The sequence below is a fragment of the Triturus cristatus genome, chromosome 4_2, assembly GCF_964204655.1.
Source record: "Triturus cristatus chromosome 4_2, aTriCri1.1, whole genome shotgun sequence".
Classification (NCBI taxonomy): domain Eukaryota; kingdom Metazoa; phylum Chordata; class Amphibia; order Caudata; family Salamandridae; genus Triturus; species Triturus cristatus.
In genome coordinates, this window is record NC_140586.1 from 47,021,024 (window position 1) to 47,045,293 (window position 24,270).

Consider the following 24,270-nt stretch of genomic DNA (forward strand, 5'->3'; position numbering starts at 1 on the left):
GCTTTCCACAGATCCCTCTTGCTGTTTATGTAGGTGGAGAAATATCTGGTGTTGAGGTTGCTGTAGGAACTGCTGGACTTGAACCCTTTGGTGTTGATAGTGTCTGCCATAAAGTATGTACCGGTGTGTTTTTGTACTCCTTACACTCTACAAGCTCACAGCCTTCAGTGCCTCCTGTTCTGTCTTCATATACTGCATCTCATCATCTACATTGGCTGCAGAGGGCTTCCAGAGAATGGAAGATCAATGATTCTCCTCTAGCAGGCCTCAGGGTTTAGGCACTTAAGACGCTGCCATGAAGAATGGCAAAGAGATAAACCTCAACAATAGCCATGTGCAGTCGAGTCCACTAAATCAGTACCAGCACTAATAATCTTGCAGAAGGCCATTTTTGCTTTTTCACCTCTAGAAAATCCTGCCTGTCTTCATGAGGCAGCTTTTCTGGGAAGCATTGAAGGGTATCCCATAACGACCTCTCACAGCGACCAACTAAAGCAGTGGCATTCACAATCCTTTTTGTCATTGTCATTTCTCAAGTTCCAATTCAAGTTCAAGTTCAAGTGATACTTTATTTTTGCCTAATAATAAGGCCATAAAAGCACAAATAAGACATTTAAAAAAATACAGTGCAATCAATGCAGCATCTCCGACATTACAAATAAGCATACATGTTAAAATATTTGATCGATAAAAAATTGTAAAATGTAATAGATATCCTAAAGGGTACAAGTATCTCAATCGAAATATACAAAGTCATATGTTAAAAAGGCGGAGCCTCGGGTCATATTAAGGAAGTAAGATGAGTTGGTTGGGCTTGCTCTTTCTTTAAAATTGCTCGACGTACACTCCACATTGAAAACAGATAGCAGGACACTGAATATGCAATAGGCATACTGCTATCAAATTTTAGAATACTAAAAACCTGTCAACAGTGGGAGGTTCCAAGATTCCTACATAGCTGTCGTAGCCAGCAATGTCTTACTTCCTTGTATGCTGGACAAAAAAACAGTACATGTAGGTCAGTCTCCGTACAGTTATTACAGGTCGGACAATCTTTTGTCGAAATGCCCCCCCCCCACTTATGAGTAACGGCACGTAAGGGAAGTGTACCATGCCTAAACTGCAAATATAGTTTTTAGCTAGAGATGGCTGTATATCATCTATAATAAGTTCTAGACTGTATTGCAGTTTAACTTCTAGGAAAGATGTTGTGAGTGTGCCTGTACTGGAGCCCCTCAGTAGTCGTATGAGATTGTGATCCTTGAAATTCGTTATCAAAACCTTCCTAGGAGTTAGCGGACATCTGGCTTCAGCGCTATCCCATAAATCTACCACTTCAATGGATATCAGGGGACTCTTAATATGAGCCAGCCAAGGTACTTTGCTTGCTCCACTCAGAGTTGCCACTTCCCTCAGTTCCTCTCTGTATATAGATAACTCTGGGGTGCTCCATAGACGGTGCCTGTATAGCAAGGGTCTGAGGGCTACCTCCAGTGCAATTGGGCTAACTCCAAGGTCCATTCAGAGCGGGGTGAGTGGTGTGCTTTTGGGAAGTCACAAATGTTGTCTAAGAAACGAGTTCTCGATCTTGGTAAGTTGTTCAGAGGGCCGATGACCCCATATTTACGCCCCATATAAGGCAGCTCCTCTGGCTTGTGCCTTATATATTTCCAGAACCGGCCCCATCATCTTGTGCACACACTTCCTTTGCTGTTTCGCTAACCCCCCTGATGTTTGAGCCAGTTTACAGCAAACCTTCTTAATTTGAGCATCCCACTCCATTTTCTCATTTAGTGACAGACCCAAGTATTCGCATACAGGGACTTTCCCTAAAAGTTCCCCATCTAACTGGGGATAAGGTCGTTTAGAATGTCCTGCATTGAAAACCATATATTTGGTTTTCTGGATATTGATTTCCAAGCCCCTGTTCTTGCAAAATTGGTGGAATATGTCCAAAGACCTTTGTATGCCCATCGGTGACAGCAGGAGGGTATCATCTGCGAACATCAAGGCAGGTACCTTGCGGCCTGCTAACTTGGGAGCATCTATGTCCCCTCCTGCTGTCAGGGCCCCCACAAGGCCATTGATAAAAATACAAAAGAGGGTCGGGGCCAAATCACACCCTTGCCGTACACCTCTCTCTATGGGTTTACAATCGGTGAGCTCTCCATTCTTCGAGTATCTGATTTGGGCAAAGTTGTGTTCATGTAACCTTTTTAGAATGTGGCATAGGTACGGGGGCGCTCCCAGGTCTACTAGAATAACCCAAAGTTTCTCCCTGGGAACTAAATCGAAAGCCGATTTTAAGTCCACAAAGATCATATAGAGGCTGCCACCCTCCAAGATCACTGTTTTCCAGTGCAATAATTGCAACCTGAAAACTTGGTCAATTGTGGACATTTTTGCTCTAAAACTGGCCTGATAGGGACTGGGAATGGAAAATTCCTCCATCCAGTTTTGTAATCGATCCAAGAGCACTCGAGCAAAAAGGCTGATGGGCCGATAATTTGCGGGATTGAGGGGTGATCCCTTTTTAAAAAATCGGGATAATTTCCGCCCCTAACCATGTTGTGGGGATCTCCATTCCCTGTATGATAGCATTGAATACAGTCCAAAAGTATGCAGCCCAATTCAGGTTCAGTACGATAGAGATCTCCAGGGATCTTATCTAAGCCCAGAGCCTTTGCGGGAATTACTCGGTCTATTGTGGCCGTTATCTCTTTAAGGGAAATTTCGGGGGTGTCCAGGCGAGCCAGCTGTAGCTGGGGACAATAAATTGCTGCTTGCCCTAGGTCGCACTCCACCCTGTAATAGAGGGACTGAAAGTGGGCCTTCCATATCTCAGCCCCTAGATTCTCCTCCTTGGAGTCTGTGTTTATTAATTTTCAGAAGGTCCTCAAGTCCCTGCTGTTTAGAGCAAGTCTCAAACTCTCCCATTTTTCTTCTTCCCAATTTGTTTTGGCTATCTTAATTGTATTTTTATGGGATAACCTTTTGGCCTTTTATGCCAACTTATCATTTGATTTAATGGCTGAGACAAGGGTTTTCTTGGCCTTGCGGCAGTTGACATCATACCAGGGGTGCCTAGGTGCACTGCCTTCCATTGGTCTTGATACATAAGAAAAGCTATCAGCTAAAGCCGCCACTAAGCCTTGGTGGTTTTCTGCAATTTCACAAAATGAACGAGCGGGATCTACACGCTCGCTCAGTTGATTTGCAACCTCCAGATATGGCATGATGGTTCGATAGAGTGAAGATAGTCTATCTTGAGATTGGCATAGAGCTCCCCATCTTATTCTCCTCCTGTAGTTAGTGAGAATGGACCCTGGGGTTTTTGAATATTGGCCATTTGGGGGCATCCCCGGTATATGGTGAGCCCAGTTCTAAGATCAGAGCGTTATGGTCGCTGTCATGTCTGGGCACAATCTTAAAGTCAATTATTCAGTGCCACGATTTAGTGTTCACCAGAATATAGTCTATAATGGAAGAACAGCCCGGTCTATTGAAGGTAGAGTTAGCTGGAGAATCAGATTTAAAGCGCCCGTTACATGCCCTAAGCGACTGATTCAAAGTAAGGGTGTTCATCTGTATAACCAGTGGTGTCCAAGCCCCAGTAGTCGGGGCATTGGCCATTGGAATAGTCCAGTACAGGTTCTCTTCATTAGGGTCAGCTGCATCCAGGTCCTTCAGTGGTTCATACTGGCAATTTAAGTCGCCAGCCAGGATCACCAAATCATAATCGAAGATAGTAGGCAGAAATGACGATAATAAATCAAGGGTAGCAGACTCCTGGCCATACCCTACTGGCCTGGAATAAACATTGATACGTGTGATCCTAGTCCTAGCTGAAAAACTCAGGATAGCGCAAAGGATGTCGCTAGAGGATGTCTCTACCAGTTTCACTGTACAACCTAAGTGTGTAGCAATCCAGATCCTAAGAACCCCGATGGTTTACCCTTTCCCCCAGATGTGGCTGGTATATTAAACGTTGCATAGCCAAGTCTATGTATGTCCTCCCTGGCCCAAGTTTTCTGAAACATACAAATGTCATAATCTTGAATAAAGGTCCCCCACTCCGGATTATCTACTTTGGAGCGGATGCCTGCTACATTCCAGGATAATATTTGGAGCATTGGTGGGTCATTTAACGGCTTGGTAAGACTTCCAGTCTCCTTAATTATGGGCCTTGGGCCATTCTTGGCTAGGGGCTGGTTAACTTCTAGTGATGACAATAATGGGTTCGCTAACTGTTGGTCTTTATATGTCTGCGGCAATGACCCTAAGTTGTTGAAGAAAAAAGATGCTTCCTGGAGATCCTCCCTTTCACCACTTTCTACTCCCCCAGCCTCTGCTAATCCTTGGTCTTGGGGCGTATGGTTGCCATCAGGGGGAAATACCTCGGCCATAATCGAAGAGTTAATTAAACCTCGTCGGTTAGCCGAGTTCCAATTCAAGATATCTGTAAAGCAGCCACATGGAGAATAATAAATACCTTTATAAGACACTACTGTCTAAACTCAGACACTCAAGCTGAAGCAAAGGTTAGTCACAAAACACTTAGGAACCTCTTTAAATGGATGAGTGACCTTTCTCTTGAAAGAGACCATATTCCCAGATTTTCTCCTACATTGGAGTATGGTCTAATTATCTTTTTATAGCATAAGAAGGACAGCCACATAATTGGTTCATCTGAAGCTTGCTACTTTATTCAATGTTTATGACTCTCTATGAAGATGCTATGATGCAGAAGAAAGGCTACATACCTGTGAGCCTAGTTCTGCATCATAGGTATCTTACTTCAAGTCATAAATGACCTACCCCTCCTTGGCTGTCTAGACATATGAGATATAGTACGCATAAAAAAGAACTGACTCTCACTGGCAAACTGCCAGAATAAGGCATTATGGGTAGGGGTGTCTCTCAGGTCCTTAAAGGAACAGGCTACTTTTTTTCTACTCTCGCAGTGTAAGCCTATCAGGCTGCATTTTCTCTGCATGCTATTTATGCTAAAACTAGCTTTATCCATGAGAGATGAAGTACACTCAAAGAGCTAATCAGTGTCATCAACATTTTTCCAGCATTCAGACAGAAAGTGACATTTATGACAGCCTAACACTGAAGGTGCAAAGGAAATTGACATGAATTTGGAACATCTTAAAAGGCTAATTTCTCCAAGGACCATATATATTTTAAAGTTGTTCCAGGGTTCGCGCAAGCAGCGGGGATTTAATCAACGTTTATGACTATCAATGAAGATCCCAGGATGCAGAAAATTGATTACCTACGATTCCTAGCCTGATGATGGAGAATAATTGAAGCATATGAATCTATGAGAAATCCAGTGCTGAAAAGGGAGAGGATTTTTCGTAAGACCCTGAAAAAAGAGTGTTTTTTAAAACCAAGATAGCCACCATGCCTAGACACCTTAGATACAATCATTATGGGTGTTACTTCTTGTGCTAAAATTGTAAAGGGACTAGTCCATGGCAGCGGAAGACTATCAAGCTTGGGAAATGACAATCAAGCTACTAATCAGATGAGAATGGCTTATCTTTGGTGCTTCAGAAAGAATATACACCTCAGACTAATAGATGCCAAAACAAGTTACCACTTTGAAAATGAAAATATGTGCAGGCGAAGGGGATAAAATTCCTGATTATATTCTGTGTAACCTTTTGTTTGAAAATAAGTGAGAATGAGAGTTTTCTAGTGTGTGAGTGAAAGATTGGTGGGGATGAATTTGCAGAACTGAAGACAAGTACTCAGCTAAGAAACACTTTTGTCACCAAAGATTATATATTTTGTACATATGATGTGTTCATCTCCCAATCCGGCTTCCGAAGCAACCACAGCACCGAGACCACACTTCTCGTCGCCACCGACAACATCCGCAACATCCTCGACCAGGGCAAAACCGCAGCCCTCATCCTTCTGAACCTCTCAGCCGCCTTCAACATTGTCTCCCACTTCACCCTAATCAAGAGACTTCACGAAGGCCAGCATCTGGACTGGATCCACTCCTTGCTCATCGGTCGAACACAGCGAGTCAGACAACCTCCGTTCCTCTCCGAACCCACAAAGATCAGCTGTGGAGTTCCCCAGGGCTCTTCCATGAGCCCCCACCCTCTTCAACGACTACATGGCTCCACTCGCAGCCATTGTTAGGAACTATGGACTCAACATTGTCTCATATGCTGATGACACCCAACGGATCCTCTCCCTCACCAACAAACCCACAACCGCCAGAAACAACTTTTACAGCGGGATGAAGGCCATTGCCACCTGGATGAAAAACAGTAGCCTCAAACTCAACTTGGACAAGACCGAAGTCCTCATCCTGGGACCCAGCCCCTTAGCTTGGGACGACTCCTGTTGGCCCGCTGCATTGGGAACCCCCCTAACCCCCATGGACCATGCACAAAACCTCGGCATCCCACTGGACTCCTCGCTCACAATGAACCGTCAGATCAACGCCATCTCCTCATCATGCTTCCACACATTTTGCCTGCTTCGAATAACATTGAGATGGATCCCCAAGGAATCCAGAAAAAATGGTAATCCATGCATTCATCAGCAGCAGCCTCGACTACGACAATGCTCTCTACGCCGGCGGCACCCAGAAACTTCTCAGGCCACTACAGAACATTCAAAATGCCACAGCCAGACTGGTCATTGACATCCCCCGCCACAGCCACATCACAGACACTTTCTAGAACTCCACCGGATCCCAGTCAACAAAAGAATCACTCTCAAGCTCCTCATGCACGCCTTCAAAGCCCTTCTTGATGCAGGACTAGCATACCTGAACCACTGCCTCTCATTCCACATATCCACCAGACACCTTCGCTCCACCCAGCTGGCCCTGGCCACCATCCCTCTGATCCACAAGTCTAGAACCAGAGGGAGATCCTTCTCCTACCTCGCCGTCAGGCCCTGGAACACCCTGCCTCTCCACCTCAGACAATCCTCGTCGCTGACCCAATTCAGGATGGATCTCAAGACCTGGCTCTTTGGCTGAACACCAGCATACAGATGGATCAGTTGACCCCCACCCCCCAGCGCCTTGAGACCCTCACCGGTGAGTAGTTGTGCTTTACAAACCCTGATTAATTGATTGATTGATACATAGTGCAGAATCACATACTTTCCACATGGCCATACTTTTTCAGGCTCTGTGAGATCAAGACCCAGAACACATCAGCTTAAAGCCCACAAGTTACCTTTCGACCCACACGGTTGTTGTGGATCCTCATTCGGGCGTGGATGTCCCGAGGGGATTCTTTGGAATCTAGGAAGTCCCTGGAGAACTTTTCCCCAAATTCCAGTTCATGGCTGCAGCCTCCCCACTCCCAGGTGTCCTGTGGGTTAGGTTCTGCAGGCTGACTGAGTAATGGCGACAGGTCTGGGTGGTAGCCTTTCACCTTAGCCAGAGCCTGTAACTGCAGCTGGTTTAACTTGTGTCGGATCTTCTCCTCATTGCTACGCCGCTTTCCCTCACAGCCACAGCCATGCAGCTTCCCGAGGCTGCATGCTGTGGCCACTGAGTGCATGACACCAGCTGCCAGCAGGGAGAAGGTGAAGGCACTCTCACGGAAACCTGGGGACAAAGGAGAGTTAAACATTAATGATGTTCAAAGGAAGGCAAAGGACAATCCTCTACAATTTTTCTTTGGGGGTTTAATTCAACACACAATGCTGTAACTCTTTCTCCTTCTTCAATTAACTATGTGCCATTTACCCAGCCGTATTTGCTATGCCTATTGCTGGACAATATGACCTCAGAGCCCCCTATTAATGCTACTTCCAACTCCAAGTGCCGAGCCGTTACTTCCCCTTCCTTCTGGTGACCTGATGAAGGTTGTTTCAACAGGAGATCCTGGTCCACTCATCCTTTTTTGAGTAACTTGCTGCTACTTTGTCCAAGAGTAGGTGCCCTAACATATGCTAATCTTTTTAGTGACTTTCTGATCTTCCATTCTCCATCAAGAGCAGCCCCACACCCTCTAACCATTCCTCGCTGTACTCCCTAACCACTCTGACTTTCATTACATGCTTATGGTCTTCTCCCTTCTTTCCAGTGATCTGCTTTCTAACCAGAACAGTCCACATGCCCATCCATTTTAACCTTCTTTCTAGTGATCCACCAGTTCTCCACCCAAACCCAAGTATTTGGCCTTCGCTTCCACTGAAATGCTAACTGTCTGTCCATTCTAAAGTAAATCAAATTGGTCTTCAACCATTCCAGTTACCTGCTGGGTGCAACTCTGAGTGCCTGGCCTTTCTTCTTTTTGTTCCAATGGCCTGCTGAGCCTCCACCCTATGTTACGTGTCTTGTCCTTCCTTACCACCTTCCATGATCTTATGATCCTTTAACTAACCACAAGGTGTCCACTGTTTATCACCATTCCTTCTGGTGGTCTGATGACTCTCCATCCAAACCCAAGTGCTAACCTTCTCCTTCCTTCCTTCAAGTGACCTGCTGATTATTTATCCATTTTCAAGTGCTCTCACCTCCTGCACCCTAACGTTGATTGACTCAACAGTAAATGCCCTGTAACTCATTTCTTTTTTTACATTGGGCCTCTGACCTGAACACATATATGAGTTGTCTGTTCCTCTACACTTATCTTCAGGCGGTCCACAACTTTGGAACTGCTGTACCTTTTTCTTTCCTCTCTCACTGTCCTCCACACAATAAGGCGTGCTCTGCTCCCTCTTCAAATACTTGTGTCTCTTGACTTCTACACACGTGTGTTGTGCTTTTCTATACACCATTCTACTGTATCCACACTCTAAATCAACCCCCTTCCAATGGCTCTTATGCCTTACACACTAAGAGGTTTGCTGTACCTTCCTCTAGCCATGCACTGCCCCATGGGCTTAACACACCATGAGATGTGTCTTGCTTTCCTTTCTAGATTTCTTTTGGCCTGTGGGCCCTCATTACACTGAGGTCTTCTGTCTCCATTTTCTCTGGTGGTCTGGCCCACTAATATTGAGGTATCCTACAACTTAATTTTTCTCTATCCCTAAGCATACTAATGCCTGTTCTCTCTCTCTTTCTCCCTTCCCAGCACCACAACATGAAGATAATCCCTGCCTAAGTTTTCATTGCTCTCTCCCTCCTTGTCTTAGGACATACAATTTGTTCTCTCTCTGGAAATAAACCCTGCTCATGCTGAGCTGAGTTGTACCTTTCTTTCAGTTTTACCACTGGCCATCAAGCCCTGCACATTTTATCTGCTGGCGACAAGCGTTTCCAGCTGTAAGCCACAGCTATCTTAGCCTGTATTTTGTCATTGTTTAGCACTCTATGTACCCCTGTTTTTACTGTGTTCAGAGACCCCTAATCCCTAATGACCACAGGTATAAGCAACTATAGAGCTCCGCCAACTCTAGCCCTGGTCTGCATCTGGCAGAAGGGTGTCTCCCTACAAGTTCTCAAGTGAGACATTCCCTCCATCAATTGCAGGCAGACTGGCCACTTTGTGGTAGTGTAATCTACATTTGAAAGTGAAACCTTTATACTGACCCCCAGGGGTGATTTCTGTTGAGCTGTGTACATTAAATAAAATCCATTCATGTCCCCGTATTTGGGCTTATCTCTCCCCTCCTTGATTGCCTGGTAAAAATGAAATAATGAGTGTCTGTGTCCTTAATTAAAGGGCTTGATGCCTGCAGTACGGAGATTGTTCCCTTTAGGTCCTGAGCTGGTGACATGACCCTCTACCACCAGCATTCACTATCTCTCCCATTTATAAGCTTATTTACACAATGTCTATAAATGGGCGGGTAACTGCACTATACCCAAGCCCAGTCAGCCAAAATCAGCTTTTGCGTGAGAAAACCCATACAGAAAGGCTCCTCCTTGTATTGTCAGGCCACTGCAGGAAAGTCGAATAATATGTGGTATGGCTGGGTGGCCTTACCATGAAATATTTTCACAATACCCCAAAGATGGTCCTTGAATTCAGACTAATAAATCCTTAGCTCAGTCCTGGTTGAGTGGCAAAGAGCAGTCAGGCTTTAATAGAGAAACATGTGTCAAGCATTTCAGAGTACCAACATAGGGGATACGTATTTGACATGACTCATGAGAAATCAACACCTATTTATATACAGTGTATTTTTATCTTAATTTAGACACCAAAAGGAACAGAATAGCATACATATAACCAGAATTATTGATGTCTGAAACAATATTAAATCAATGCAGTAAAATATATAGATAAAATAACATTAAGGTCAATAGCAAAATCCACTAGTGGCAATCGCTCACTTGCAGGTTGGGTTACTTGGAACTCTTATAGGGATAAAGTAATGTGGGCCCCAGGAAAAGGCCACAACAGTCACAATAGTCACATCACGGTGCTGCAAAAAACAAAATGCAAAAGCACAACAGGCACACAGCTGCGGACGTCGGATGATGATTGCACGGTGTTCTCTGTAGTTGCAGTATTGAGTGTGGGGGTCGGTTACCGGATTAGCGACTAACAAGCCTTGGCAGTGGTAAGCTTAACAAAAAGGTTCTGGAACTTCACTGGGTCCAGGGGAGTAACAAAGCAACCTGAAACTTCAGGGCAGGCAAGAATACAACTTCCAAGATATACTGGACCACCTGGATTTGGGCAATCCCTCGGAGGGTCCGATGGCCAGTGATTCTTTGGATCCAGTGAGTGTTTTAATCTGCAGTTTGCAGGGGACTAGTGCCAATAGTCCAAGGGAGATTGAGGGTGCTTCCTCCCTTCAGGAGTATCAAGTTTTAGCCAAGGACAAGGGTCATTAACTCATTTCCAAGTCTGTTGCCTCAGAGACAAAGTATCCCTCTTTTGCTTTGTGTTGGTGGGAAAAGTCCTGTTGTCAGCAATACGGGTCTCCTCTTGGTCCTTCTTTGAAGAAAGTTATTCAAATCTTAGGTTCTGGTGTCAGGGGGTCCATTTAATCCTACATTTAGGGGAGTTAAGAGTGTGGTAGCTAGTAGACAATGAGAAGCTAACCCCTGCAGCTAGTCCACCCCTGAGTGGACCACATCCATACATTAAAGCTGTGTAGGTGACTGTGCCACACATGTGAGGGAACAGTCGAGTTCAAGCAGTTTGCGCTGCTCCTGCTGTCTGCAATGACAGGCCTGCTGTCAGTAGGTTCCATGGGTCACCCAAACCATGCTGCAGCCCTGAGGACCACTTTACCACCAATGCCCTGGATACCATACACTAGAGACTTATAAGGGGGGTAAAGCGTTTGCCAATTTGGGACTAGCAAGTCTAACATAACAGTTTTAGGAGAGAGCACAGACACTGGGATCTGGGCAGCAGACTCCGGTACACTATCAGAGTCATAACCATGAGCATTTAGAACAAAAAGGCAGGAATGAACTTCAAAAAGGGGCACTTTCCTACATCCACTAAACATTTCTTTGATAGGGAGCTGAACCCCTGCCTGTTCAGTTATCCCTAACTTTAAATCAGTACTTCGAAGACTCACCCTGACAAAAACTGTGTGGTTTTGTGGAAGCACCCCACCTATTTGGCGCTATGTGTTGGAGGTCCACCTTATGGGGAGAGCAAGTCAGAAGAGATATATCATGAACCCCGCTGGAGTACTTGCCCATATAGGAGAGTTTATCTGTGGGTGGTGGTAGCCTTCAAACCAGAAAATGATGGAGGGATACAAGGGACCTATCCTATCCTCTCCACCAGTCACCAAAAACGATACCACATAATTTTCGGAACCAGAAAGGACTAAGACAACCAGAGAATTATTATTTCAAAGATAACCCTGGGGCCAATGAGACAAAGGGATTTCTCGACCACAACGGTTCAGTAAGATACTTTGAATTGTGATGTTTTAAAGAGGCATAGTTCCATATGAGCACCCGAAAACCTTGATCAATTGGTACAGACACACATGCCCATTTTAGTCCCCAGTGGTCTCTTATCACAAATCAACTCACTTCTCCATGGACGTGTACATTTATGCGCTTACTGGCTGTCCAGAGATTGCATTGATAAAAAACATGCAGCATCAAGGAAAGTATCAGAGGTATCCTCGCAGCTTAAATTTCATAGCATAACATTGACCTACTATATTATAAAGAACTCAGAACAGCGTAAAGGATTGAGACACTGCTATGTTTGTGTGTAAGTATATAGTTATGTATATATATATATATATATATATATATATATATATATATATATATATATATATATATATATATATATATATATGTATGTATATTATCTACTGGCGGTCGCCAGTAGATAGTTATAGTTAGGACCGTGTTTCCATAGGAAATCCGCAACATTCTATTTGGAATAACTTTGGCGCCGGTCGACGAATACTCGCGAAATTTTCAAAACTAATGGGGCGCTACGCTCCGCTCCTACCCTGAAAGTCTCGGGGGGATTCGTCAAGCGGGGGCTGAGAAAAAAGGGGGGTCCCAAAACGCATTTTCCCCATGCATTTTCCCATAGGACCTTTAGTCCGAGCTACAGCCCGAACGGCTGAACAGAATTACTTGAAATTTGGCAGAGAGGTAGTCCTCAGGTCAAGGATGTGCCTTTTGTAGGTCTGGTGTAAATCTGTTCAGTAGGTCCTGAGAAAATAGCATTTAAATCAATATATATATCTGTAAGCGCGCTCCGTGCGCTTACCGTAAGCTTACTGTACGCGTATGGTGCCGTGCGCGAGCTCAATTCTGATTGGTGGTTACATGACTGTAAACATTCGAATCGGTCGAAATCAGGAAGTGTCGGCCGCCATTTTCTGTCTCTCGCACTGAGAAACAAAGGTGGGGAACGTGAAAAGGGGGCAACGAAGAGAGTTGCAGACCCCCTAGTGTTTGTCAGGGGGTCCAAGAAGGACCCAAAAGTACGAAAACACATTTAATAATTTTAAAAAAAAATCGCGGAGTGCGCGTACGGTAAGCTTACCGTACGCGCACGGGAAAAAAATAAATAAATAAAAAAATAAAGAAGTAACAATCACATTTATTAAATAAATTAAAGGACCCACAAGGGAGAAAAAAACAAATGTTACTGTGTAAAAAAAGGCGAGGCGAGCACGGCATGGACTGCGCAACGTGGGCGCTCGGTGCGCGAAGCGCACCGTGCGCGCAGGGTGTGCGCACAGTGAAAAACCAGAAAAATAAAAATAAAAAATAAATACATAACTTAGCATTTAAAAAACCGTACAAATTCACCGAAAAAACCATAGGTTTCACACACGTTATAGTTAGGAATTATCATTTACAAAACCTTGCAAATTCACTTAAAAAACCATAGGTTTCACACATGTTATAGTTAGCTGTACATTTCACTCATAAAAAAACAATGAAATTCCACGTTATAGTTAGATCAGGTAACTATAACTTGCGCGACCGCAATCCACAATGTGTAATTTCAGATGTCATCATTGATGTCATGAGTGATGTCACTGACCATGTCATGAGTGATGTAATATGTGACGTCATCAGCAGTTTATTGTGGGCGCGCAAGTTATAGTTACCTGATCTAACTATAACGTGGAATTTCATTGGTTTTTTACGAGTGAAATGTACAGCTAACTATAACATGTGTGAAACCTATGGTTTTTTAAGTGAATATATATATAGATATAGATATATATATATGGTATTTCTATAATTTCTATAAATGAACCTAGCCAAAGGGCAGCAGAGCTGTACAGCTGTACATTATCAAAGACAAGCATAAAATGAACGAGCAATAGGAAAGGAAGCTGGGTTGTGAACGGTTAATGTGTTGTGAAGTAGTGTTTTTTAAAGGAGTCTTTAACTCGTTCCTAAATTGTAGCAGAGCTGGTGTGGTCCTCATGGATACGGGAATGTTTTCCAAATACTGTTCTATAAAGGTGTGCTTTCAGCTCTTTGCCAAATTGAACAATGGCAGGCCTAGTCCTTATGGATGCAAGATCTCATTCCAAAGCTTGGCTGTGTAAATGAAAAAGGCCTTTTGCATATTTTTTATTTGCTTGCACTTCTTTGTATCCAGTCAGTCAAATGGTTCCTGGCTGAGGGTGTGCTGAGAGCCACAGGATTGGGTGAGCATGTCAGTCAGTTAGGCAGGGGTGCTGGTCCTTAAGGGATTATTGATGATGAAGGTGGCCTTGAAGGTAGTGTGGGCTGACAAGGAGAACCAGTTGAGTTCCATTAGAGTGGGGGTGATATAGTCATATTTCCCCAGGGCCATTATATGGTGGGTTGCATCTGTGGGATCCCATTAAAGTAACCAGCTTGGAGTCTGGGAGGCTGCACAGCAAGCCATTGCCGCCATCCACATGCAAGAATGCAGTAGCCTAAATGTCAGTTCTGACATTGCTTTCAGATAGGATTAATTTCCATTTCTTTAGTAGAGCGAGGTAGTACCAAGCCGTCTTTGTTTTCTCAGTCATGTGTTCCTTGAAGGTGAGGTTGGTGTCAAGGTGAATCCTAGTGATTTGGCATGAATTGAAATCTGGACATTGAATTGTTCAAGAATCATGCCATTGAGCTCGATCTGTACTAGTTGTTGATTGCTGTTGCTAGCAAGTAGAAGGAATTGGTTTTTGAGGGTTTACATTTTAGTTAGATGTTAATGATCATGGTCTGGGTGAAATTCAGGCAGTATGGTGTGGATTAAAAAAGTGGAAGAGACTTTCATGGTGTGTTGCTTGCTGTTGGCATGTTGATGGATGGTAATGCTCTTTTCTGCAAGAAGAGCTTCAAGGGGCTCAGTGAAAATGATGAGGGACAAATTGGATCTTGGGGGACTTCGTTGCTGATTAGAAGCTTCTGGGATCTGGTAAAGCCCACAGGAATGAATATGATTTGGTTGAAGAGTTAGGAGGAGACCCAGTGGAGGAGGCTACTAGTGAATTTCTTTGAAGACTTTAGGGCGTGGTTGAAGGTGGGATGGTCGATAGTGTGGAAGGTGGCTGGTAGGTACAACAGTGACAGGAGTCAGATGTCATCTTTATTTGTCGTCAGGAGGAAGCCATCCATGATTTGTACGTTTAATGTTTCTATGTTGCATTGTGAACTGAAGCTGGACGGGCGGTCATGTAGAATATGATGTTGGAGTAGTGCATTTATTGCTCTTTTGATGGTCTTGCAATCTGTAAGTTAGTAATGTGAGAGAAGTTAGTGAAGTCATCATAATAAGAAGGAGGATCTGACCTGGCTTGAGAGCTTCAGGGAAGATGCATTGTGTGAGGAAAGACATTGATGATATTGAGCAGGATTGAGATCGATTTTCCTCTGAGGCGTTTGATTTGGCATAAGAGCAAGCTATCATCTTCAGAGGAGTTTTTTATGAAGTTGAAAATGTTGCGGAGACAGGGATCTGAAGGATGACCACTGTAGGATGCAGCACGGAGGAGGAGTTGTAGGATGAGAAGCAGAAATGGTGCTTGTAATGTGATGTTGGATCTTGTGTATTTTATTTAATGAAGAAGAGTATGCTGTCATGATGCTAGTCTATGAAGAGTGGGGTTAGAGGGTCAGGCAGTAGGTTGATGCAATGCTTGTTAGTGTCAAGAAGTGTTCCGTGTCTGTTGGCAACTGCACTGAATGTGTGGGACTTGTAAATAGTCCAATAACCGGGATAGAGAAAATGACTGTTATACCACCCAGCAATCCCATAACTAGTGACTCAAGCCCTAAAATTATTTGCTCGAACAATTCTGGCTTAAGGTGACCAGATTCAGTGTTCTTCAAGTAGCGGTGCTTCTTTTTTAAGGAGCGGACACATTTTAAAGTAGCACGGCTGACTGGACCTTGAACTTTATTGAGTGATAATTGTGTAATATTGTGACTCTTCTCAATGTTCCCACCCTCCTGCATTGGGTTTGAACTTGACTGCTCAACCAAGTTATACAGGAGAGTCAAGGTGTCCCAGAGACCAAACAACACAGACTGAGTACTTAGCATCCAGCATCCGCAATGTTATTTTGTCTAAGTATTTTACTGCATTGATTTAATATTGCTTCACAAATCTATAACTCTGGCTATAAGTATGCAATTCTATTCCTATTGGTGTCTAAATTAAGATAAAAATCCACTCTATTTATATAAATTGGTGTCGGATTTCTCCGAGTCGTGTCAAATACTTATCGCCCAAGTTGGTACTCTGAAATACTTAACACATGCTCCTCTATTAAAGCCTGGGTGCTCTTTGCCACTCTACTAGGACTGAGGTAAGGATTTATTAGTGTGAATCTAATTATTTGCCTGAACACAGTGAACAATTAGTTTTTTTCCTAAAAACAGATTTTATTGATGTTTTCAGATATAAGCTGGATATACAATTACAACTCACGTATATTGTGAGCCTCAATAAGCATTAATAAACTGAGCAGCACTGCCCATCCTCATTAACATATCATTCCCTCCCCCCTCCCCGTGAGTCGGTGCACCACCTCCTATGTAACATTTAGCTTTGTTAGCAGTGAGTAAGTTAGTAACATAGGCCTTGGGTTCCGGGGGACGCTCACCTACGTGCCCAGCGTCAGCCCTGGTCTGGTATCATCAATTGTCGGATTCTGGTGGGGGGCTCTAATCACCCAGATCATCATGGGGATCTCGCAGGAGAGCACGCCGGTGTTTCTGGCTTTGGGTTAGTCAGGCAGTCCACTAGTGAGCCCCAAGCTCGGGCACCCTTATTTTGCCCATGCCCTGCTGTGCTTCCTGTAGAAGGATTCTCCTTTCGCACTCCGCCCACTTGATCAGCTTCCTCCTCCACACCACCAGTCCCGGACCTCTTGCTGCCTTCCAGTCTCAAGCTATCTAATGTTTGGTGAGAATATATGCAAAGTCCTGATACCTCCCTGTTACCTTAGTCTTGGCCGGGTTGGGAGAACCAGCCCAGTACACCTCGAAGAATAACAGAAGGTGACCAGATTCACGGTTCTTCAAGTAGCTGTGCTTCTAATTTAAGGAGCGGACACATTTTAAAGTAGCACAGGTGACTGGACCTTGAACTTTATTGAGTGATAATTGTGAAATATTGTGACTCTTCTCAACATTTCCACTCACCTCCATTGGGTTTGCACTTGACTGCTCAAACACGTTATACAGGAGTGTCAAGGTGTCCCAGAGACCAAATAACACAGGCTGAGTACTCAGCATCCAGTAGGGAAAACAAGCAGTTTCACTTTACTACTACTAGGAAATCCCTAGAAAGAGTAGGACCTTGTGAAAAGCCAGACATGCTGTCTTCGTCACCCTAATTTACCATTTATTGCACAGTGCTGTGCCCTCAATACAATTCTGGTAGTACAGGTTGTTGTGTCCCTCTCTAACTCTCAGGCCCGTCACCCACCGATGTTTGCTGAACTTATCTTTCTCTCCATGTCTCCACACACTGAGATGTGCTCAACGCTCCTTTCTCTAGTTCTAGGATCCTCCAAATACTGCATATGGAGGCGTGCCATATTTTCCAATCTTCTCCACTAATGGACCTAAGGCCAGCGACACACAATATTGTACCCTACCTTCTTTCTTTCCAGCACTAACTGTGGTCAGGTGGACCTTCATTTCTCATAAGAGTGCCTTCTGTCAGCTCTCTGGTTCTCAGGTCCTTTATGAATTGAAGTGTGTCTTGTGTTCATCACACAACCCTTCAGCCCTTCAAATATTGATCTTTACTGTACATGTTCTCACTGGCCCCTAAGCCCCCCATACATGATGTGCTATTCATTCGTTTGTCTCCTGTTTCAGACTCTGCTATTATTAACCCCATCAGTGAGTGGCTGCCCTTTTTCACTCCTGACCAGGCATGCCAACACCTGGCGGTAATCTTGCTTTCTATGTCAAGACAACCAATCTTGCCAGTGATAACCCTCTCCTTGCCAATGCCATTCACTTAACAGTCTCCTCGTACCTCTCTCTTGACAATGTTTACAATAGATTTATATCTCTCTCCTGCCCCAACTTCCGCCACCCAAGATTTTGCGCCTCCCTCATGGCCCTCTTCCTCAGATTTCCACCGCCCCAACCTCTACACACAGAGTTTTGTGCCCCCCTCCTCGCCTTGTTCCTAGGATTTGTGTCTCTCTTCTACCCTGCACCTCACAATCTTGTGCCTTCATCATTTCCCTCTGCTTCGGACTTGTATATCCCTTCTGCCCTCGGCTTCACAGTCATTTGGTGCCTCTCTGCCCTCGGCCTATCTTCTGCTTTTCATCTCCTCATGGCTTTTGACTCAGACATATGTGCACCTCCTTCTACCCAGACATCTCCGTCTCATGCCTCCTGGATGTCCAGTGTCTCATATTGTCTTATACCTTCCACCTTTTCCTGTCCTCTGCTCTCTATCAAAGATTTAGTGGTGATCCAGCCAATGAAAGCCTGAGCTAGAATCAAGCCGGGCTCTCTTGGATCCTTGAGCCCGAAACGAGCTGAGCTTTCACAGGAGGAGATGAGAACTAGTGTTTGAAGTTGCTGACCATGCAATGTGGAGCAAGAACCAGGTTTGAATCATAGCATCGGGTCTGTGAATCCCAGCAAATCTCATTCTGCCTGAAAATAAAGGTGTAACTAGTGTGTGTCTGTTGTGAGGCACTCGTATGCTCTTGTGCAAGGTATGTGGTGTGTAAAACTACCAAAAATAAAATGTGAATTCTGCTTGTCGTCCACACTCTTATCTCATCTTCCAAGAATTAAGGACAAATCACCAATCTTTGATGTCAAAAGAGATACCTATTTCTAGTGGTTGAATTGCATAGTGTGAAACAGGGAAATATGAGACCAATCCCAGCTTCCCTGTGTGACCAAATTTTGTGATCTTAGGCAAGTACTTATTTCACTGTGCATCCTTTTTGTTAATTGTCACATTTGTGAGATCAGGATGTGCTCTGTGCAAAAACATCTCATGTTTAACAGACTATAACTTGGTGACGTGCACATTATGAATACAGGCCACATGAAGACTGCGTATGACAACTGGCTTGCCTTTTAGTTCACTAATAGCATTGTCATCAGGACAGGGGCTGGGCATAATCAGTTTTCAGTGGTATTAAGAAAATTATTACTTTTAGTAAATACTTCTCAGTGTAGAGATAGAATCTGATATAGTAAGGTTAAATGCTTCAGTGTATCAAAGAAACAACCTTTTTTGAATTTTTAAAACACCTTATCATATTTTAACATGATGTTTGTTGCACAATTTTCATGCCCAATATTTACTTGGCTTGGCTCGTGCACGGGCTCTTAGAGCCAGAGCCTACCCTTCTCTCGGCTCTGCCGCAGCTCTCCTTGTTAATTTGTTGGCTTGCCCATCTCTTAAAAAAACTCAGGTCTAAACCATGTAAAAAACGTATAATTAGAATATTTAAATTGAGGACAACCAAGCAGTCTGAAAAAAACAAATGGAAGCAGAATTAAAACCATATGCATCCCTCAAATACGTTTTTCTGCGTGCAGGTATAAGAGAGAAATGTTTAGTTATTGACGACTGTGGCACACTAACGGGGTGGCAAGCGTTCACTGTACACAAACCGTCTTTTCTTTTCCAGCTGTCTGCCCCAGGTTGTCTTGTTTTGTTTTGTTACCTGACTTCTATTGGCTTTAGGACTGAAGATGTTCGTACTTGTTTCAGGGAAAGTCCCTTCCAGGGAAAGGCTCATTTGAAACACTGTTTCATTGCTGCCCAACAAATAAGATGCTTCGTTTCCCTTCTTCTTTTCCTAGCCAATTCTGTTAGGTTGTTCTCATTTTGGGACACCTCAAATTCAGTGGTGTAGCTTGGTCTGTAAGTTTGGAGGGGTGTAAGCTTCAGATTTTCCCACAATCAGGCTGCCATGTAATATTTAGACACATTATATGACAAGCAGGGTGCACGAGAGGCAGTGGAAAGGGAGAGGATAGCGGATTGGTAGGAGTACTGAGAGAGAAAACACAATATTTTTTGTAAAATAACCAATATTTTTGAGGACTTTCAAAACATGGAGATGTGTGTGTGAGTTTTTGTCTGTGTATGCTGCTGAAATCCTACTGACATCTCACAAATCCGACTGATATCTCACAATACCCGACTGAAAGCACCTGTACTCAACTATTTATCAGAAAATACATTTGTTAGGGGAATGTAACACCCCAAACAACCCCCTGAAGCTTCAACCCCGCTCAAATTGAATCTGCACATTCAAACCGGCATCCACACCAATGCCTAAATCCTCATAATTCACCAATGCCCAAATCACCACAATTGAAACTAACGCCACATGATTCAGTTGTTCTCATCAACTCACCCTGAGAACAAAACATACACAATAGCTGGACTTTTAGCTTGGAACAAACTCGTATGTTTAATGAGTTATGATAAAAAGATAGCTATGTTTTCAAACATGGATCCAACTGTGCAGGTAGACCCAAAAACATTTACATTCATTGTCCATTGTAAAGGAAGGACTTGCTTCATCTCTTTAAGAAAAGACACCTGCACCCCCGGGTACCAATGGGCAAGAGAGATGCTGACTGTGTTCTATCCAATTCCACCCACCTCAGCTGAGTCTGCATGCTTGGAAAATGGACTCCACAAGCCTCGCACTGAGTCATCAGGCCTTAGCCTGATCCAATACACCTCAAAAGGAGTTCCTGCCCCTCGGCCTTGCTTTGCAGTGAGAATGTTCAAATGGGCTATGAAAAGGACTACCATGAAAACGTTACTTACCTGTATTCCTAGATCTTTTTCAAGGGAATCTCCAATTAATTCATAAGGACTTAACAGTCTTGCCCATAGGCAGGATTCTGGAGCAGACTTTACAGAACATGCATGTTCACACTTTTATTTTAGGAAAGAAATTTGTAAACAATAAAATAAAATGTTATGCCAGCCTTGCGCAGGCTATAGTAGCCAACTTTTTCATATTTACTTTAAGAAAGAAGCCAATTGCAAAGCAAAACAGTGAGCACCTTTATAAAACAAACTGACAAGAACAACTCTTTCACAAACCTTTTCTAAAAGAAAATACCGATAAGCAGGGCCATGTAGCTAATTAGGCTGCAGCCTAGAAAGGCTGGAAAACTGACACTACTCCTTAAGGTCTCACACTCCACCAGTGTCCAATCATCCTGGAAAACTGACACTACTCCTTAAGGTCTCACACTCCACCAGTATCCAATCATCTGGAAAACTGACACTACTCCTTAAGGTCTCACACTCCACCAGTATCCAATCATCTGGAAAACTGACACTACTCCTTAAGGTCTAACACTCCACCAGTATCCAATCATCTGGAAAACTGACACTACTCCTTAAGGTGTCACACTCCACCAGTATCCAATCATCTGGAAAACTGACACTACTCCTTAAGGTCTCACACTCCACCAGTATCCAATCATCTGGAAAACTGACACTACTCCTTAAGGTCTCACACTCCACCAGTATCCAATCATTCCCTGTGAGTGGCAGTGGCTCCAGATATTGTGTACGGAGAGTAAGGATTCTCCAACAGAGGCAATCAGTGTCTCTACTCGTGAGCCTGGGGTAGTCAGAGTTGCTTATGATTTCAATGGGGATCACCCTGAAGGAGTGTACAGACACCTTTTCCTTTCCCTTCTGGGGATCTCCATTTATAACCATAATCACCGAACGGACAAGAAAGCTTATTCCCAAAAACACAGCAGAAGAGGCAAAGAAAAGGGCCTTAATTTCTTTATCCAACCATATTTCTCAGAGAGGCATGGCCCACTTGATGATCAGCTCTAGGTTAGAATTCGAGACAGTAATGTCTTGTGAGAGCATGGACAGACTGCTTTGCAAATGTCTGCTAAAAGGATGTTCCTTAGCAATGCAGTAGTAGCATATTTCACTAGTGCAATCCATCTTGAAATTTATTTTTGGGAAGTATATCATCCACAACTAGCTGTTTAGAATTATGATTGTCTTTTGTTTTGTCTAGATAAAACTTAAGAATCTCTTCTAACATCTAATATACTCAGAAATATTTCTGTTTGAGTGGAAGGTGTTGAGACAGAAAAGTCTCTTGCATGGGAATGGCAGTGCACCCCTACCCAGAGTGCCCCATTTGCATGGATTTCTGGATCTCTGGCTTAATTGTGGTCAAGGTAGGCTGGTACGTACCATTCCATTAACACAGATGAAAAAGGCTGTTCACTCTGCTGATTACTACAAAACGCAAAAAGGGTATGCAGCCAATACTGCGCTTGTGTCACTTAACTCCTGGCATGGGCAGTAGCCCTGTACCACTATCATGGTATCACTTGGTTCACCCCTCCCTGGCTAACAAGACCACATGACCATGAGACAGACATAGGTAATGGTGAACACTTTTTTCTTACAGAATATCATGTAAGGGTCATGAGACCTTAGGGCCTTCTTTCTTTACCTTAGGGATCTTTGCATATGTGACAGCAACCAGAAAAGTGGCTTTCTACAATGTATGTTGAAGGGAAGCTTTGTGAATTTTTTTGAAAGAACTACCCATGATTTTTGAGAGGATTACATTACCTTTTCAGGTAGGGTAAGGTTTTCTAATCGGGGGAAAAACTGACATTTTGTGGCACAATGGTTCTCTGAATTAACCAAATGCAGAACCTCTTCCATTTAAAGGAAAAAATAGTGCGTGGCCCCTCTTAGAATATCCAAGCAATCTTGCTGAGGGCTCGAGTGACCATGTTCAGGAGTCAAGCTGTCAAGCTCAGTAATGGTAGGACTGGGAACCGAAACCGGCCCTGGCAAACAGCTCGGCCTGCCCCGGGTGGGAGTGATAGAGGAAACCACCACTTCCATCTTACCGCTGCCGCTTTTGTTACAGGGGGCCGCTATTGCAGCTATGCTGCAAAACCAGCCCCCGGTAACAAAAATGGCCCCCCAGGGGTCCAAAACTGGCCCTCACCATGGCAGGCCACTGGGGAAAGGCCAGGTGCTCGCTGTGGCTAGTCCGGCTCTGCCTCCAAGAAAAGAACCCCAAGTCTAGTTCCTCTCTGCTTGTTCAAATAATACATCATTGCATTGTTGTGTTGTTGTTTTCAACAAGTATGAAGCTGGTCTTGAAACTTCAGAAAAACACTACTATGATTTGGGTAGGAACATCCTGGTGGAAGTAAACTCCCCTTTAGGAGACGGATTGGATTCCACTCCATAGGAATGTGCCTGAAAATTCAGACCACTGGTCTTTGAGACATCATTGGAGGGGTTTCATGTGAAGGTGGGCAGTGGGAACCAGGAAGATTCATAACACCATTGAATCCAGAGGAGAGGAGGCATGTCTTGCTGTCGGATCATTTAGACTCTGAATATTCTGATGTTTCAGATAGATAGAAGAGAGTCCTTCCTGCCAAGGAAATACTTTTATGCTTTAATTATTCAGCACAGCCCCAGATGATGACTGGATTTACCTGGATTACGTATTGACTTGGCGTGATGGACTTGTAAATCTAAGCTCTGAAGCATGTCCACAGTCAAGCTGAAATAAAGACAACTGATTGAGGAGAAGCTTTGATCAGTCTATCATACATATATGGGTAGATGGAAATTCCCATTCTTCTTACATTTACAGCCACCGCTGGCATGCACTTTGAGCAGGTACTTTGAGGCAGACGTTAGCCCAAATGGAGGGGTCTTGTATTGAAAATGGTTTTTGCCCACCATAAACCTCAGAAACATTCGATGTTGTGCAGCAATTGAAATATGAAAATATGCATCCAGAAGGTCTACAACAAACATCCAGTCTCCTTGATGTATAGTGGGTAGATCTGGTACAGAACTATTATCATGGATTTCTCGTTGTTATCCATTTGTTGGCTAAATTAAGGCCAAGAATGGGTCTGAATTTGGGTTCGAGTCCCTTTTGTTCAAAACAGAAAGTAAGAGGAATAAACTTATTTTCCTTTTTTTGTGAATGGGGACCTTCAACACTGCTTGGCTTTGAAAACAAGATATTACCCTTATGCTATAGCTGTTCCTGGAGGAAATGATTTCAGCTCCTCTAAGTAATTGCAGGTGGTAGGGCTTTGAACCTGAGATTGTAGCCATTTTGTATAATATTCAGAACCCATCTGTCTGATGAAATCTTTCTACATTCTTGCAGATGTTTCATGATACTTCTGCCTGCTTGAGTGACAGGCGAAGGAGTGTGAAAAAGGAAGTCACTCTTTTCCTGCTGGAGGTTTCCCTGCAGCCGTAGAAGATTGGTGATCTCTTTTTCCTCTTGGTTTAGCTGCCTCTGGTGGTGTTGTTGCAGAGTTTGAACCCTCTGTTAAGTATACTGATGATCTTGTTGTCTTAAGAATTGATGCTTTCTGTAATT

At 43.7% G+C, this 24,270-nt stretch overlaps 1 protein-coding gene across 3 annotated transcripts in view; it reads right to left on the reverse strand.

Moving 5' to 3' along the window:
- The window catches only part of WNT10B (Wnt family member 10B), a 136,233-nt gene that overhangs the window by 14,873 nt on the left and 97,090 nt on the right, over positions 1-24,270 (reverse strand). For all 3 annotated transcript variants that reach the window (XM_085600407.1, XM_085600405.1, XM_085600406.1), the window contains exon 4: positions 7,221-7,597. In XM_085600407.1, the coding sequence (XP_085456533.1) occupies positions 7,221-7,597 (377 nt within the window). The remainder of the gene's footprint in view (positions 1-7,220; positions 7,598-24,270) is intronic.